The sequence below is a fragment of the Paroedura picta genome, chromosome 4 (assembly GCF_049243985.1).
Source record: "Paroedura picta isolate Pp20150507F chromosome 4, Ppicta_v3.0, whole genome shotgun sequence".
NCBI classification, from domain to species: Eukaryota; Metazoa; Chordata; class Lepidosauria; order Squamata; family Gekkonidae; genus Paroedura; species Paroedura picta.
This window is the reverse complement of record NC_135372.1, coordinates 111,416,783-111,432,320: the sequence shown is the minus strand read 5'-3', so window position 1 is coordinate 111,432,320 and position 15,538 is coordinate 111,416,783. Positions and strand designations below refer to the sequence as shown.

General features: G+C 46.2%; 1 protein-coding gene across 2 annotated transcripts; it reads right to left on the bottom strand.

Moving 5' to 3' along the window:
- Window positions 1–480: 480 nt before the first annotated feature.
- RNPEP (arginyl aminopeptidase) lies at window positions 481–15,522 on the bottom strand. Of its 2 annotated transcripts, none has more exons than XM_077335070.1 (11): window positions 15,133–15,522; window positions 13,634–13,774; window positions 9,213–9,361; window positions 7,697–7,813; window positions 6,783–7,018; window positions 6,026–6,139; window positions 5,062–5,174; window positions 4,295–4,403; window positions 3,843–4,067; window positions 2,996–3,138; window positions 481–1,068 (listed from the first exon to the last, which is right to left on the bottom strand). In XM_077335070.1, the coding sequence occupies exons 1-11, from the start codon at window positions 15,520–15,522 to the stop codon at window positions 904–906; spliced, it is 1,902 nt and encodes a 633-aa protein (XP_077191185.1). In that variant the 3' UTR covers window positions 481–903. The 2 variants fall into 2 exon arrangements, with proteins under 2 accessions (XP_077191185.1, XP_077191184.1); XM_077335069.1 differs by lacking the exon at window positions 13,634–13,774 and adding an exon at window positions 13,445–13,585.
- Between the last annotated feature and the right edge of the window lie 16 nt (window positions 15,523–15,538).

Genomic DNA, 15,538 nt, shown 5'->3' with positions numbered 1-15,538 from the left:
AACATTTTCAGCTTCAATAATAAATTGTTTATATATTTTATATACAATTTGATCCCTAACCTTTGTGGTTCTCACTTGCAAACTGAGGGCTGTGGGTTCCTTTATACAGTCAGTCCAGCTCATGTTGGGACTTCCTCTTTTCCTGCCTCAACTTTTCCTAGTATTATTGCCTTTTCCAATGGCTCTTGTCTTCTCATGTGACCAAAGTACAATAGCCTCAGTTAGGTCATCTAGGGAGAGTTAAGGCTTGATTTGACCTAGAACCCACTGATTTGTCTTTTTCACAGTCTATGATATCCATAAAATTCTCCCCCGACCCCACATTTCAAAGGAATCAATGCTAGATTTTTGTTATATTATGGTTAACCATTGCAGAGATTCTCGGTATTAAATGTTGGAAATAAAGGAGCCTTTTTGTAGATTTCATTAATAAATTATGACAGCAAGAATTAAAGAAAGAAGACAACAATGTAACTAATGTAAATTGGAAGATGCTTTGTTTATTGAACTAAGTATTTGTTTCTGCAGTTGTTCTAAAAATGTTGGAATGTTGGAATTTATTTTAATAATAGAACAAATTGTGTGTATACATAATTATACACACAGAATTTGCAATTAGTTATAAGATCCTTAAAAAAAAGAAATTTAAAAAATAACCAGCAGGTTGTCCATAAGGAAATTTCAAAGAAGCGCCAGAAAATGTAAAGAATAATAAAAAAATCCAGCATTTAATGGGAAGTCTCCACTCCCCCCCCCCCCGCCCAACAGTGAACCCTGGAAATAGGGTTTGTTAACAAGCCCCTGGAAATAGGGTTTGTTAACAAGCCCCCCACCCTCTGCTTCCCACTTAACCCAGTAACTGCTGACACTTCAGAAGAGGCTTTGGCTCTGAGATTCTTCCTGTTAGTTTTCTGCAGTTTCCAAGCCCAGGATCTTTTTGACATAGGTCTGGACATTAACATGAAGTTGTGGTGCTGTGGCAGAGAACGTCTCTACAGCCAGATTTTGGGCAGTCTCTGAACCACTCACCATGGCTCGGTAGATGGGCAGGGTATATTTCTGCTTTCCCTGAAACAAAGTACCAACAATGAATTAGAGGGCTTCTTTGACACTAAAATCACAGTAGACTATACACTTGTAGAGAGTAGCTACAAAAGTCTCTTCCATATTCCAGAAACGTACACATTTCTCCCACCCTAAAAAAAAAGGAAAAAGCTGACAACTGTTCATGCTGCAGAAATCCATTTTTCAGTACAACAAAGTACAATTTAACATTTGTTCCAATGCTTTTGTGCCAAGGAACTGACAGGGTTGCACGGATAAGAAAATGGGATTGGAAAACCTATGCTGAGAGTTGTAGGGTAGTAAAGGACAGACTGTTAATTGCTGTATGCAGCAACTTCTGGACTGAAACTAGAATCATAAAATGCTTGACAGTTTCATACCAAAGTTTCCAGCAAAATACATGTTCACTATGACCGTTTATGCATTGGGAACTTTACTGACCCAGCTCCCATGCAGGAGCACAGATCAGGGATGGATGAAGTGCACTGGGACAAATACTCCCCCATGTGGGTGCAGGAAGAGGTGGGGCAACCTGCCACGACTAAAACTCCAGCCTGCAGCCCAGCATGAATCCTCCAGTGCGTAAACGGTCTATGAAAGTACAAACAGCACTGGTGCTGGATTCAAAAGCCCCTAGAAATTAAATACCAGATCAGTCGCTTAACATTTTACACCTGCAGTCACAGCGTTAACATCAAAATGAAGTCCGGTCCTAACATCAAGCTACGTGAAGAGGCCTGTCTCCAACAGCAGATTTCATAAGCACCATTACTAATGTGGGGAGATTGTCCATTGACAAGTTTAGTGAGATCGCTGCAGGCTTGGAGTTTGTAGTAACCACTACAAACAGGCTTGGAGTTTGTAGTAACCACTAACTTTGTCCCCTAACAGTCCTGTTTCAACCACCCTCAATTAGTAACCTGTGTGAAGGAGTTTTCCACTGGTGTAAGAGGGACGAGAGACCAGGCTACCTAGTTCCGCCTCTTGCTGCAGCCTTGGTCTCCATGAGTTTTTTTGTTCATGATCCTGAACAGAAACTTCTCAGGGGTCAAAAGGGAACCCCTCTTCCTGCTTGGATGGTTTCCATGGACTAATTACTGTCTGTTGTTTATATTGGCCGTCTTAGGTTGCATAAAGAGATGGCTTTGGTTCTAAAAAAATAAAACTAATATGCCTTGTTAGAAAGAGTGGAAGAAGAAATCATAGTGTTCTCTGGACTGTGGGAGAATATTCTGTTACTAAATGAAAAAGAAGGAAGAAGAAGAGACTCTCTACCCAAAGTCTCAAAGCGGCTTACAATCGCCTTCCCTTTCCTCTCTCCACAACAGACACCCTGCGAGGTAGGTGAGGCTGAGAGAGCCCTGATATCACTGCTCAGTCAGAACAGCTTTATCACTGCTGTGGTGAACCCAAGGTCACACAGCTGGTTACATGTGGGGGAGTGTCAAATTGAACCCAGATCACCAGATTAGAAGTCCACACTCCTAACCACTACACCAAGCTGGCTCTCCCCATTCAGCAAGAAGCTGTGATTTAGACCAGGGGAGGGATATCTGGAGAGAGTAGATAGCAGGCCACCCTGCTGAGAAGTAGAACCCCAAACCCTGCCCTCCTCCAACCTAGGACTGGTCTCAGTCTGCAATTCGGAGGGTTAAAGCTACTGGACTATTTATTACATGTTCTAATTCTCACAGGTCACTCCTCTCCTTCCTCGAATCAATTCAGGCCAGTGTGTCTGTTTGCCCTCTTCTTCATTTAGCCCTAGCAACCCCAAGAAGTAGACGGGGCCCCCGGCCATTGAATTAGCACCATGGCAGAATGGGAATCTGTGCCTGGGCTCCCCAGGGTGACTCCAACATTCTAAACCTTGCACTGCATTGGCCTAATATGCCTGGGAACCAGTCGACTGGCAGGAAAATGAGCCACAAACCTGGCTCTGAAGGAAGCCTTTCACTTTGTCCAATTCTGCATCGTGATGATTCTTGAGGAGAATCAGGCACCACCGAAGACGCAGCTCTGCATTCTGTGCTCCGGAGATCTTGGGGTACAGGCTGCTCATCTTCTCAACGGTCCCTAGATATGGAACAACAGAGAATATCAGCTCACTTGCTAGAACACATGATCACAGCCATAAGAAAGGCACAATTCTGGCTTTTTTATTCCTAGAAAGATTAGAATATTATGTTCAGTTCTGGGCACTGCAGTTCAAGGAGGATATTGACAAGCTGGAATGTGTTCAAAGAAGGGTGACTAGGATTGGAATCCATGGTTTACAAGGAGAGGTTGAGAGAAGATGGGGGTAAGTGGTGATATGATAGCTGTGGTAGACGTGTAAAAGGTAGATGTGTTGAAGAGGAGACCAACTTGTTTACTGCAGCTTAACAGACAAGAACTAGGAGTAATGGATTCAAATCACAGGAAAGGAGCTACCACTTAAATATTAGAAAGCAGTTTCTGACAATGAGGCCTGTTTCTAGATGGGATATGCTGCCTCAAAGAGTGATTGGTTCTCCTTTAAGGCAAATGTCTAGGAGACTGGATGAGCACCTGTCAGGAGTGTATGATTTTTAAGTCCCTGAGAAGGTGGGAGTTGGACTGGATGGCCCCTTGTGGTCTCTTCCAGCTATGTGGTTCTGATTTACAACCCCTCAGGAGACATGTGACCCAAGTTACCCAATCCCCACCCAGTTCCCAGAACCACCAGTTTGCATTGCAGCTTGCTCAGCAGAGTGTACAGGGCCCGGCAATCACTCATTCAGTAACACAGACTGTTTTACCATCTGGCAAAGGGGATCTCTCCAACACCTTATCCAGGAAATAGACCAGCTGGAAGGTTTTCCAAGCAGAGACATCCACAGCCTTAATTGCCTCCATGTTGTGATCAGGGGATGCCCACAGTTCTGCCAGCTTCTCAGCCGGCTTCATCAGCTCTTCTCCTGGTGACAGATCAGGAAGGTATGGGGGCCAACCAGGTGTGTTCAGCCACCGGTCAAACTCAAAGCCTGCCGAAAGAACAGGGAATAGGGAGGAGAGAGAAAAAATCCATGGAATTAATGGGATGCATCAGATAATGCGAGCAAAAAAAAAGCTAGGCTAGAATTAAAACTTTGCTAGTCTTTAAAATGCCACAAGATTCCTGTTCATTTCTGCTATGGAGGACCAACCCAGGTAGTCCCCTGGAGTGATTAATAAAAGCATACGATCATATTTCAGGTGAGTTATTCCTGACCTGGAATGGTATCCACGCATTTCTTCTTCAGGTCTGGAAAATACTCCAGGTAAAACTCCAGAGCATCATCAGCAGTGATGCTTTGAAACTTGAACTGGTTCACGTAAGCCTGCAAAGAGAAAGAATGGCTGAGTGGTCAGGGGTAACACAGGCTGCCCAGTGAACCCTCCAGCAGTTCAACCCGTGACTAAACTCACAAGCTTCTCCTCCTGCTCTGCCTTGGAAAATCTAGAGCTGAATGAAGGACTCTACAAGCCAGGAGAATTTTTGCTTTTGGACCCAAACGGGATCCATTTAACATGCCGGGTCACAGAACGCTGAGGTCTAAGGGGCTGCCCTCCTGACGTCTGCAACAAGAGACCGAACTGTCGTCATCAATATTTGTGAACTCTTTGGGCTTGCGATGCCAGCCTCCCATCTGCCTGTTTGCCATTTCTTCAACCAGGTCATGCTGTTAGTTACAGCAGCTGCTGATGGGTCGGGGCAGGGGTAGTCAAACTGTGGCCCTCCAGATGTCCATGGACTACAATTCCCATGAGCCCCTGCCAGCGAACGCAAACTACCCCTGGTCTGGGGTTTGCAATGGAGGTGCATTATCAGAGGTGTGTCTTCCCAGAATGGCATGATGCAAGCAAGCTCTAGGACTCACTTAGTTATACTTTCTATGACTGCCAAGCCATGCCCTTTGTGAGCGAGTGCTGGAGGGGAAACAGTATTTCCTCAGGCTCTCATGAAGCAGAGAGGAGTTCCAGGCTAAGAGACCCTACCTGAAGGAAAGCATCAAACTTGCTCTGGTCTCCCACAAGGTGCGCGAGGTAGGAGACAAAGCAGTAACCCTTCTCATAAGGGGTCTCATTGTAGGTGTCTTCGGGATCGACTCCTGGCAGAAAGAAACAAAAGAGGATGCTGCTTACAAAACTAATAGTCATTACAATGAGTAGAGAATACCAATCAGAAATGAATTGTTTTAGTCAGTGATCTCCAGTGTGGTGCCCAGGGCCTTGATGATCATGGGCATCTGCCAGTGTGGCTCCTGACACCCACTGGTCTTTTCCCCCTGAAGAGTCTTCCCAAAGGAAAGGCCTGAAATTGGCTTTCCTCCACCTTACTAGAGTGGGAGGAGATTCAGAAGATCCGAAGATGCAGCATCTGTGTCTGAGGAAACACCCATGCAGAAACAGCTACTTTCATCTCAGGAGAATGTTTGTCTTAGAACTTGCTAACATTTGGTGGAACATGACCTATGATGGAATTTAGGCTCTGTGGCAGCCATTCTGTGGCTGCTCCCACCCTCCCCCTGACAGTCATTTTGTTGTGATGCCCAGTTCCTGTCCTCAAAATTTCACAAACTGATTTAAAGTGCATTCATCTTGCTTTTCTCCATATCAGTTCATCACTTTCGCATGCCACTAGCCTACTGGCATTCTCTCCTCTAACTTCTTTACAATAGTTCCCTATTCTCACAGCATTATAGATTGATAATTGGCGATGAGTTAGCAACATGCCCTCCCCTGAATTTATGGGTAAATACGTAGTGAACAGGACATCTGCGTTAAAACCCTTAACTCACATGAAGTGTAGGAGGGTGAGAACAGAGAAATGCAACAGCAGTTTCGTGGATAATTTGCTACCTGTCCAACATTCTGCCTGTCTTTTCCTACCTTGTCAGCTTTCCATTTGGCTCTCAGCTCAGGGTCTGCCATGCAGACATACCCTGTTATCAAAACTGACCTGGTTCTATTATGACTCTGAGCTTGTTGAGAGGGTGATCTTCCCCAGTGTTGTCCATGTGTTGGCGCAACAAGGCCCTCCCTGTAGCAGCTTCCAAGCAGGTATAAGCAGCCCCTGATATAAGGAGGAGAAACAACAGAGAGAAACTGAGCTAGCATCCAAAGCTTATCTGGAAAGCCAAACCATGAAATCAAGCTGCCTCTCTGGCATTCTGTGAGGACATCTGGAGGGCAATATCACGGCTACTTGGAAAAATAAAACAGAAACGTAGAGATTCAAGTGGATAGCTATATTGGTCTAAAGTAAAATTTGTGTCCAATGGCACCTTTAAGAAGACCTCTACCACCACCACCACCTTTAAGAAGACCACCACCACCACCACCACCAGGCTTTGACCTTCAAATGTAAAATAACAACTTCAATGTATCTAACTGAGTACTAAGAACTGTGCAATAATCCAGTTTGAGCATTGCAGGCTATCCAATTATTCAGATGAACTGACACTAAAACACAAACAGAAGGTCTGGAAATATCTCAAGCAAGGAGCAGTTGCCACAAAAAAGCATCCAACTTCATTCTCCCCATCCTTTTCCTAAAAGCAGTACCTGAGGAAAGCCATCAGCAAACATGCCCAAGATGGATGGCCAAGATGTAGATGTAGATCTTGGCCTTGCATTTGCCTGTACAGTCCAGCTCTTCCTCAGTGCACCCATGCTGGCAAGCCAAAATAGAATGGTCATCTTAACATGAAACTCACCATAGAGTTCTGTAGTTATCCTCCTCTGGGCATACATGGTGAATCCCTCGTTCAGCCAGAACTCCCCCCAATGGGCATTGGTGACCAGATTTCCAAACCAGCTGTGGGAGATCTCATGGATGATGACATCGGCCAAGGAACGATCTCCAGGCAAGAGGCAGGGAGTGACAAAGGTGATACAGGGGTTCTCCATCCCCCCAAAAGGGAATGAGGGTGGCATAAATAGCACATCATACCTATCAACAAGGGGGGAAACCCCATTATTAGCAAAAACAATACTGTCCTTTATGAGAATGACACTCCCCCCTCCTGTAGCATTCTAGCTATTTTTCTTTATGTTTTTTGTGTTTTTGAGTCCTGCTGATAAATAGAAAGTGTTTAGATGTAGGTCTGTTACTCTGCACACTTCTGTATGGCTGGCAGAGGTTCCCTCCCAGCTTTTTAGAACGAAAGTTCACCAAAAGGCAGGGTAAATTTCATAATGGCTCCACCAATTTCAAGCAGCTCACATTTTGACTAAACAAGAGCTCATATTGCCATAGGATGAGAATGGCTGCTGCCCTGCTGGAGCCCCAAGCCCCATCCTCAGCAAAAGCTCCAGCCAGCTGACTTTAGGAAGAAAAGCATCAAATCTGTTAACTGTCCTATATCAAGGGCTCTTTTCAGGGCACTTCCTCTGGCTTTATAGCTACAGCAACTAGTTCTGCAAAAAGGTAGTCAGTCCACCTAGATCAGCAGTGTCTCCTCTTGACTAGGGGAAAGTCTCCAGGGTTTCATGCAGAAAAGGGACTTTCCCAGCACCTGCTGGCAAAAAGCCTTTCATTGGAGACATCCAAGATGGAAACGTGGACTTCCTGCACTCTAAGTGTGCATTCTACTACTAAAACCGCAGCCTGTTCCCCTAGAAGGCGTACCTTTCCCAAACATATGGCCCAAACAGCTTCTCTCCAGTGGTGAGAAACTCTTCAATCACACCATTGTATTCTTTCTTAGCAGCGTCAATCAGGCACGGCTCAGCCCATACACGACTCCTAGTAGGGAAACCAACATACTGATGGAAATCTGTCCAAACACATCTGTGACCATATAAGCAACGAAGCATGCCAATATTAACCTTGGTTTGCAAATACTGGCTCACATGCTCACCAGGTGCAAATTAAAACCTATGCATTTAGGAAGGTATATTTTTATCCCTAAAAGTGACTTACAACATCACCGTCCCCTCCTCCTCATGATCCCCACAACAGCCACCCCTGGAATTGGTCCGGCAAATGGATAAGGATGGGCTGTTGCTGACCAAGGGAGCTGCCATGGCAGGGTGGGGTTTGAACCTGGGTCTCCCAGATCATAGCCTGGCCTTCTAACCACTACGGCACACCAGCTCTCTTGCCCCAGAGGTAGTAAGATACAGCCTTTTAAGCAGTTTTTGGACTTTGCATCTTTATTAGTTAAGGTCTTACAGACTGTGACAGTCTTACAGAAAGGACTGCATAGAATCATAGATCGGAATCACAGCATTGGAAGGGACCTCCAGGCTCAGACATCGAGCTAACAATGTCTTTGCTGCCAGCCCTGCCTTAAAGTCTTTGGTTAAGAATGTCAAAAAATATCTCAGCTACCTGCTGAGATTCTATGCATATGGGTGCGCACACATCTATGCCAGTTTGAAAGGGAAACAACATTGTTGAGGAATTTTCAAAGAGATAGGAAGGTCAAGAGAGAGAGTGTTGGCCCAGCCCTATCTAGACTCTCCCCCTCCTGCCCCCCTGTTGAATTTCACAAAACTAGCTGGGGGCTAAAGAGGAACTTTAGGAAAGGAGAATAATCTGGATATCCTCCCCTCTATGGCTCCCCCTCCAGGATTCTACCCATTTTCAGAGCGGGCTGATCCCCCCCCCCCCCCCCGGCTCAGCCTTGGGATATTGTGTGCTGTTGGGCACATACTCAGTCATCATCATGCTACTTCTGAAGCTTATTTCTTTTTGCTAACTTGGAAAGACCTGCGTATCTGAGCCCACTAACCCCCAGCATACAGAAACCCCTTCCTTATCAGTGGTTTTGGTCCTTTCAAGGCTGGCACAGGGTCCAGTCACTTTACTGGCAGCCACACCGGAAGAGTGGCCTGGTCATTTTGTTCATTCCAGTTCTGAGCAAAAGGCATTTGTTTGGTTCTCTTTCAGAGGGGCAGCTATGCATTAACCCGTTGCAGCCAGAAACAAAAGCACTGCGGCAACCTAAAGACTAATTCTTCTCTGGTTAATACATTTGTTCATTCTTCTCTTACTATGTCCGTAGTTATATCGTATTGTACAGGGATGCGGGTTTATTTTTTGTGCAATTTTACTGACAGTCACTTTGCATTTTTGGCTTTAGAAAGGCCTATGAATGAAATACGCGAGGGGTACACCTGTACCCCACAGCAGCTCTTACCTGGGGCCCACTTCAGCAGAAACGATGTCTCCAACAACCAAGGCAACCAAATAGGATGGGATAGGCTGAGGCATCTTGAAGAGGAAAGTGTTGTCCTTTTGCTTCTCCCAGTTAATTGCACTCATCACTGCGGTGAAACCATCAGGCACCTAACAAGAGAAGAAACTAATCTGAAATGACTTTTGTGTGGAGGAGAAGAGCATTAGGTCTACTGCAGTGGTGTGTACTCCAGGAAAGCATCTCTAGAATTGCACTGCATAACTATAGTTCTTTTGACTTGAGACTTAGCATCCTAGAGTAGATGCAGCACTTCTTTAACCTGCTTTAGGCAAATGCTTCTGGAACTCAGATTTTGGGGTTTTCCAGACAATACAGGATTGTGTAGTTTCCCTGCTGTTGTTGCAGCTGCTAATTCAGCACTGTGGTGGCAGAGATTCAGCACAGCACACCTTTTCTTGTCCACAGACAGCCCTCCGATCGTAAGCAACTCCTTACCCACAATAATACAACAATGGACACTGGTACCAGAGCTTGCAATAAACCCAGATGTCAACTTTCCTGCCACAGGCTCCTGGGCGACACAATCTCTGGACCTAGCAACATCAACTGCACCATCTCAGGCTCATCCATTCATTTGCCCATCTTCTAACACTGTATCTGGCATTAAATGCCAATAAAGCCCTTCAGATTGAGCAAACAGGTCAAAAGGTTGAAGGTACAAACAAAATATACCTTTAGTGATAAACAGAGTACACTCTTAGGCCACACTGAGCAGCATACATTGGGCTATACTTGTCCTGGGTCCTACCTATCTAAGAGACTGCTTATCTACCTATGCTCCCTGCAGGGCTCTTTGCTCCTCGGGTATGCATCTGCTGGTTGTCCCGGGCCCCAGGGACATCCTCCTGGCCTCAACTAGGGCCAGGGCCCTTTTGGCCCTTGGCCCCAACCTGGTGGAATGAGCTCCCGGAAGAGCTGAGGGCCCTGATGGAACTATCTAGGTTCTGCAGGGCCTACAGGTGATTCTTCCACCAGGTGATTGGTTGAGGCCGGGGGTGGGGGATGACAGGAGTTATGTTCTGTGGGTCCCGCCCTACACTGAAATTGCAAGGATGTTTAGAATCCTCACATTATATCTCTTGGAACGTCATCAGCCTGGCTGGAACAGAGGAGTTGGGCCTTTGGGCCTGTTCGGATTATACTGCCATCTTGAAACTATTGATTAGCATTTTACTGTACTGGTTTTAATATTTTAAGGGGAGTTTTATGGGGCACTTTGTATTCTGTTTTTATATTGTAAGCCACCAAGAGACAACATTGTTGAGAGTGGCAGGGTATAAATCAAAGCATGCATAAATAAGTAACATACAACAAAGAATAGTTACGGCCCTCATTGGAAATAATAAACCAAAGAAATCCGACCTGATGCGCTTTAGCCACAAAGGCCTTTTTCAGTGCTCTCAATATAATACCATGTACACACTATAACATGAAGGATTAATATCACAGCCAAGCTTTTATAGCCACACCAAAGAGGAGGTGAGATGATATACTAAATATGGCAGATGGCTCTCTAACAACAGATCTCATTCACATGGAAATACTGACTTTTTAATACATTCTGCTGTTAAATTAGGGGAGTGGGGTGGGGAGTTTCTCTGTGTTCCCTAGTAATTCTTTCCTAGGTTCTGTCATTTGCCTTCTACTTTCCATTGCATGTTGTTTGTCTCTGATCCCTGTCAAAATAATGCAAACCATGGAATCACTGGAATATTATTCTTCTCTTCCAGCCCCCAAACAGTGAAAATAGATAACAGATTCTGCTGTAGAACATCAACATTTCCATACCTATTCCCTAACCATTGGCTCATTGTTTTTTTTCTCTATTTTTTTCCTTTCCATTCTTCACTGGTTTAAAAGAGGTCAAATCAGTTAGGGAAATATTTGGATTGTACTGGTTTATTGCTAATTTGGGTCCTACCAGTGACCAACAGTTGTACTTTGGGATTCTGAAGGTATCTCCTTACTCCTTACTCAAAGTGCTGTAAATTATCATGGGAAACAAGCAATTTCTTTACTATCCTGCTGGTCTGGAATGTGAGGAGAATTCTCAGAAATACAATGGGCTGTTTAATACCTCAACTAGTTTTTAACCCACCTATATGACAGAAACTTTAGAAAGGTAAAGGACAACTGGCTCACCATTTAGCATTCCATCTTATCAGCCTGTTCTGATAAGGATATCCTTCCAGAGCTATCATTGGTGCTTCCCTGATTGTCTTGTACCCCTTTCATCCCTATTCCTAGTCGCTCTTTCTTAGGATCATTACCCCTTCCAACAATTGTCTCCATTGAATCTCCACTATGTTCTCTCCTGCTCTTACAGATTGACGGTAAACATGCTGAATAATCAATTCTAATTTATCAGGACATTTTCTGCAAGGTATCAGCAATTAAATCAGTTTGTTTCACCAGAGGGCTATAATTCTCTGAATCATTAAGCCTTGTGGGTGGAGGGGAAGATGACCACACTACCATGGCAAAAGGTTTTGTCCAATTCTTCAGACCGTATCCACAATGTTTTCCTCAAGCTCTGAAGCCTTATCACTTAAAAATTTATATATCCTGCTGCAATGTACAGCTTACAATGTATCAATCTCTCTTGTTAGCAGTAAATCTTTACCAACATCACAATTATGTCTTGATTTGGGTTCCCCTCCCTGCTTGTTGGTCTTTTGCTTAAGCAGGCAAGTGCTACTGTTCTGTAATTTTTATAAATTTTTAGATGAATAAATTAGTTTGGACATATAATGGTTAGAAAACAGATCTACCCATGAATAAAGGGATTAAAAAACCCAATCCAGATAAGAGAGCATTTTTGTCCTACAGAATTACATAAATTCTAGTCTTTAGAAGGCCCTATATTATTAACTGATATATATCGATATCTAAAAATCAACCGACAAGGTGAGAATCCTTGCTCCATGCCCCCTCCCTCCCCCCTCCTTACTTGCTGGCATGTCTGCTGGTGGGGGCGGGGCAGCTCAACATGACATAGTGCTGTTCTGGCCCCGCCCCCACCAGTCTCCCGAGGCTGCCCCCACTCTCCAGAGGGTGGGAATGATGCCAGAGCAATGAGCACAGAGCGCACCTCAGTGCTCTGGTGCCGCTGCTGCGGTCCATCCTCTGGTGCGGTCCCTGAGGGTGGCACTACGGATGTCGTGTCTGTAGACTTCCGTTGGAGGGAGCATGCCAGTACATGTTCCACATCAATAATATGCTACTTCAAACTGTCTGCCTACTCCCTTACTATATTTACAAGAAATCCAGGATTATAACCGTAACTGTGAATAAAACTTTGTTGGTTTGGGCTCATAATTTGTTCTGTATAAGTGTTTACAAAGAAAATAACACCCCCCCTAAAAAAAACACACCCTAGATATCTTAAAGCTTTAAAACAAACACCCAAACTCTCATGGACTCTATGGCACCATAGAGCTTTCTCTCTACTCCTTCATCCATTGTCCCCTGTGTAGATAACTGAGAGGGATAAATGTGAAGATTAAAAGTACTTGGAGACAATAGAAGGGGCACAACAGAGATAAAAAGAAACCCAACAAGGAAACAGAAACATTTTGCATCAATATCCACACTAGCTCCTGGGGTACAAAGACTGACTCAGGCTCTGTGTAAAAATTCTTTTGCACTATAGGCATGTTTCCTGGTTGATGCATCCTGAATCTTCCAACAGCTGCAAATGCAGCCCGGACTCCCTTACTTCACAGAGAGGGAACAGGCTGATGAAAGGAACAGTCATGGCACAGCAGCGCACAAGCACAGAAACACAGAGGAACACTGTGCCATAGACTCTACATACATAAACCCAACCTGGTAACAGTAAATGCTTATGCTTCATACAAGTGCATAAGTCTAGAAGTCTGAGAGTACAAAAGGGGACATATGTACATACTACAGGTAGAGGCTGTCCCTCAGTTGACCCCTGTATCTCGGAGTCCAAGGTCCTGGCATTTATTAGAAGGGTGTTAACAACTAGCCCAAAACAACTTCCAGAGTGATGCCCTTCGGAGTCCGCTGAAGCCATCGGGTTGAAAAAGGGCAAAGCTCTGCTTCATTTTGCACCATTCCTGAAGTTCCTCCTCCCACAAAGGTCTCCCTCCCCAGTGGAATTTGTACAGCCGGTCAGGCTCTTTTGTCCCTAGGGAGTACCTTACCTTGATTACTGCTGAGTATGTGCTTTTAACTGCAGGAGTGTCAAAGCAAGGGAAAAAGGACCTATTCAGAACAGCTTGGCCTTGAGTGTACAGATAAGGCTTCAGCTTGCCTGCTGTCTGCTCAGGAGTAAGCCAACATACCTGACAAGAGACAAAAGACAATCCTCCGTGAGCAGCAAGAAACTTTACCTGAATGCGTGCTGAATAGGTGCTCTTGATAGCCGGAGTGTGAAAGCCTGGGAAAAAAGACCTGTTCAGCACAGGGAAGCCTGAAGTGTAAAGCAAGGGTCTCTCTCTCTGGGCTGTTTGGAAGGTATCCAGACAGGATATCTAAAAAAGCAGACATTGGGTCAAATTGTGAGCTACCATCACTTTAATATGGCTACTATAATGGCCTGTTTTTAACACAGATGATTCTCTTATGGTGGTTTGGGTATTGTTTCTGCCTTTGCGAGCCTCCTCTAGCTGGTCTCTGGAGCGGCAGCACAGAAATGCTCGAAATAATGAGTCAATTTGATTCCAACATTACCAGCCCACTTTGTCCCCAGTGGACACCCAAAGTGTCCTGCAATATCAGTCTCCTCTCCCCCAGTTTATCACCTTTGGGGCATGTGAGGCTGAGAATGACAGGCACTCTGTCAGCTTCCAGGGCAGAGCTGGAATTTAAGCTGCAGACTCCCAGACCTTAGTCCAGCACGTGCAAACAGAATCATGCGCTAGACCCCCATGGACTCCCCTTTGCAGCAAAACATGTACCATTCTAATATGACCCATGTTATCTGTGGAACAGAGGGGAGGGGAAGGGATTCAGGAGAAATTTTGCAATCGCCAGCTTGAGACTTTTTGTTCTGCTTACATTACGGCTGACGGGTCTTCACCTGCTCCTAGCCACTACAGCACACTGGCTCTCTTTAGCTGATCTTCAGGTTTTCAAAGCTGCTGCTGAATGCAGTTCCCACGGAATAATACTGACCCACTCATGCCCAGACACGGCTCCAATCTAATGTGTCGTCAGACAGAATTTCACAAGGTGTACATTAACACACTCAGAATGGGAGACACACGACCCAAGGCACAGAAGGCATACGGTCTCTTTCCTACAGACAGATTTACCTACAATGCCCTTTCAAGTAGGGGCTAATAGGATTGCACACGAACCGGTGCAGTGTGATGACTGTGGATCTGGGAAACCCTGCAGAGAAACTCCGGCTGAGTCTCCTCAGGCTTGCGCTTTCTCTCATCCTAAACTGCCTCACAGCATTGCTTTGAGGATGAAAGGAAAGAGAAACTGATGAACAACCCTCTTAACTCCTTGGAGTATGTTCTCTCTCTCTCTCTCTCTCTCTCTGAGCAGGGGGTTGGACTAGATGGCCTGTATGGCCCCTTCCAACTCTATGATTCTTGGTCTATGCAACTTCTTTCTAGGCCACCTTCCCACCCAAAGAGAGAACCCCAGCTGCTCCAAAACCACCTCCAGGGTTTTCGGCGGCAGCAGGAGGAGGGGAGAGCGCTCTCCAGAGTGTGCGTGGAGTGCACTTCCTTCATCACGGAAACACCCCAAATCCCACTCCCCCTCCCCGCGGATATCGGGTCCAGGCGCACAATGTGAACTCTGAGCGCCAGACTGCCGCGAGCGGGGATAGGGACACGGCCGGGCGCAGCGGGAAGCGGCGCAGTGGCTCTCTCACCCCGGGACCTCCGCCTGCCCGGTAGGCGATCTCCACCGCCACGGTGTCTCCGGCCGCCGGCGGGTCCGGGAGGGCGATGTGCAGCGCGGAGCCGTAGCGGGCGAAGGGGCGGCTCTGGAAGGGGAGCGGGCGCAGCGTCTCGGCGGGCTCCGGGCGGTCTCCGCCGGGGCTCCCGGGCGACGCCAGGCCGACGCTTTCCACATGCACGCTGGGGTGCGAGTCCAAGACGAGCTCGGCCGCACGGTCGCGCAGGCACGTCAGCTGCAGGCGCACCGAGCCTTGCAGGAGGCCCGAGCCCGGCGGCTCGAAGGCCACACGCAGCGCCAGGTGCAGGTGCCGCAGCCGGAAGGCGTCGGCGCTGCAGGCCGAAGCGGCGTCTCGAGCAGCCATGGCCACGGAGCGCGGA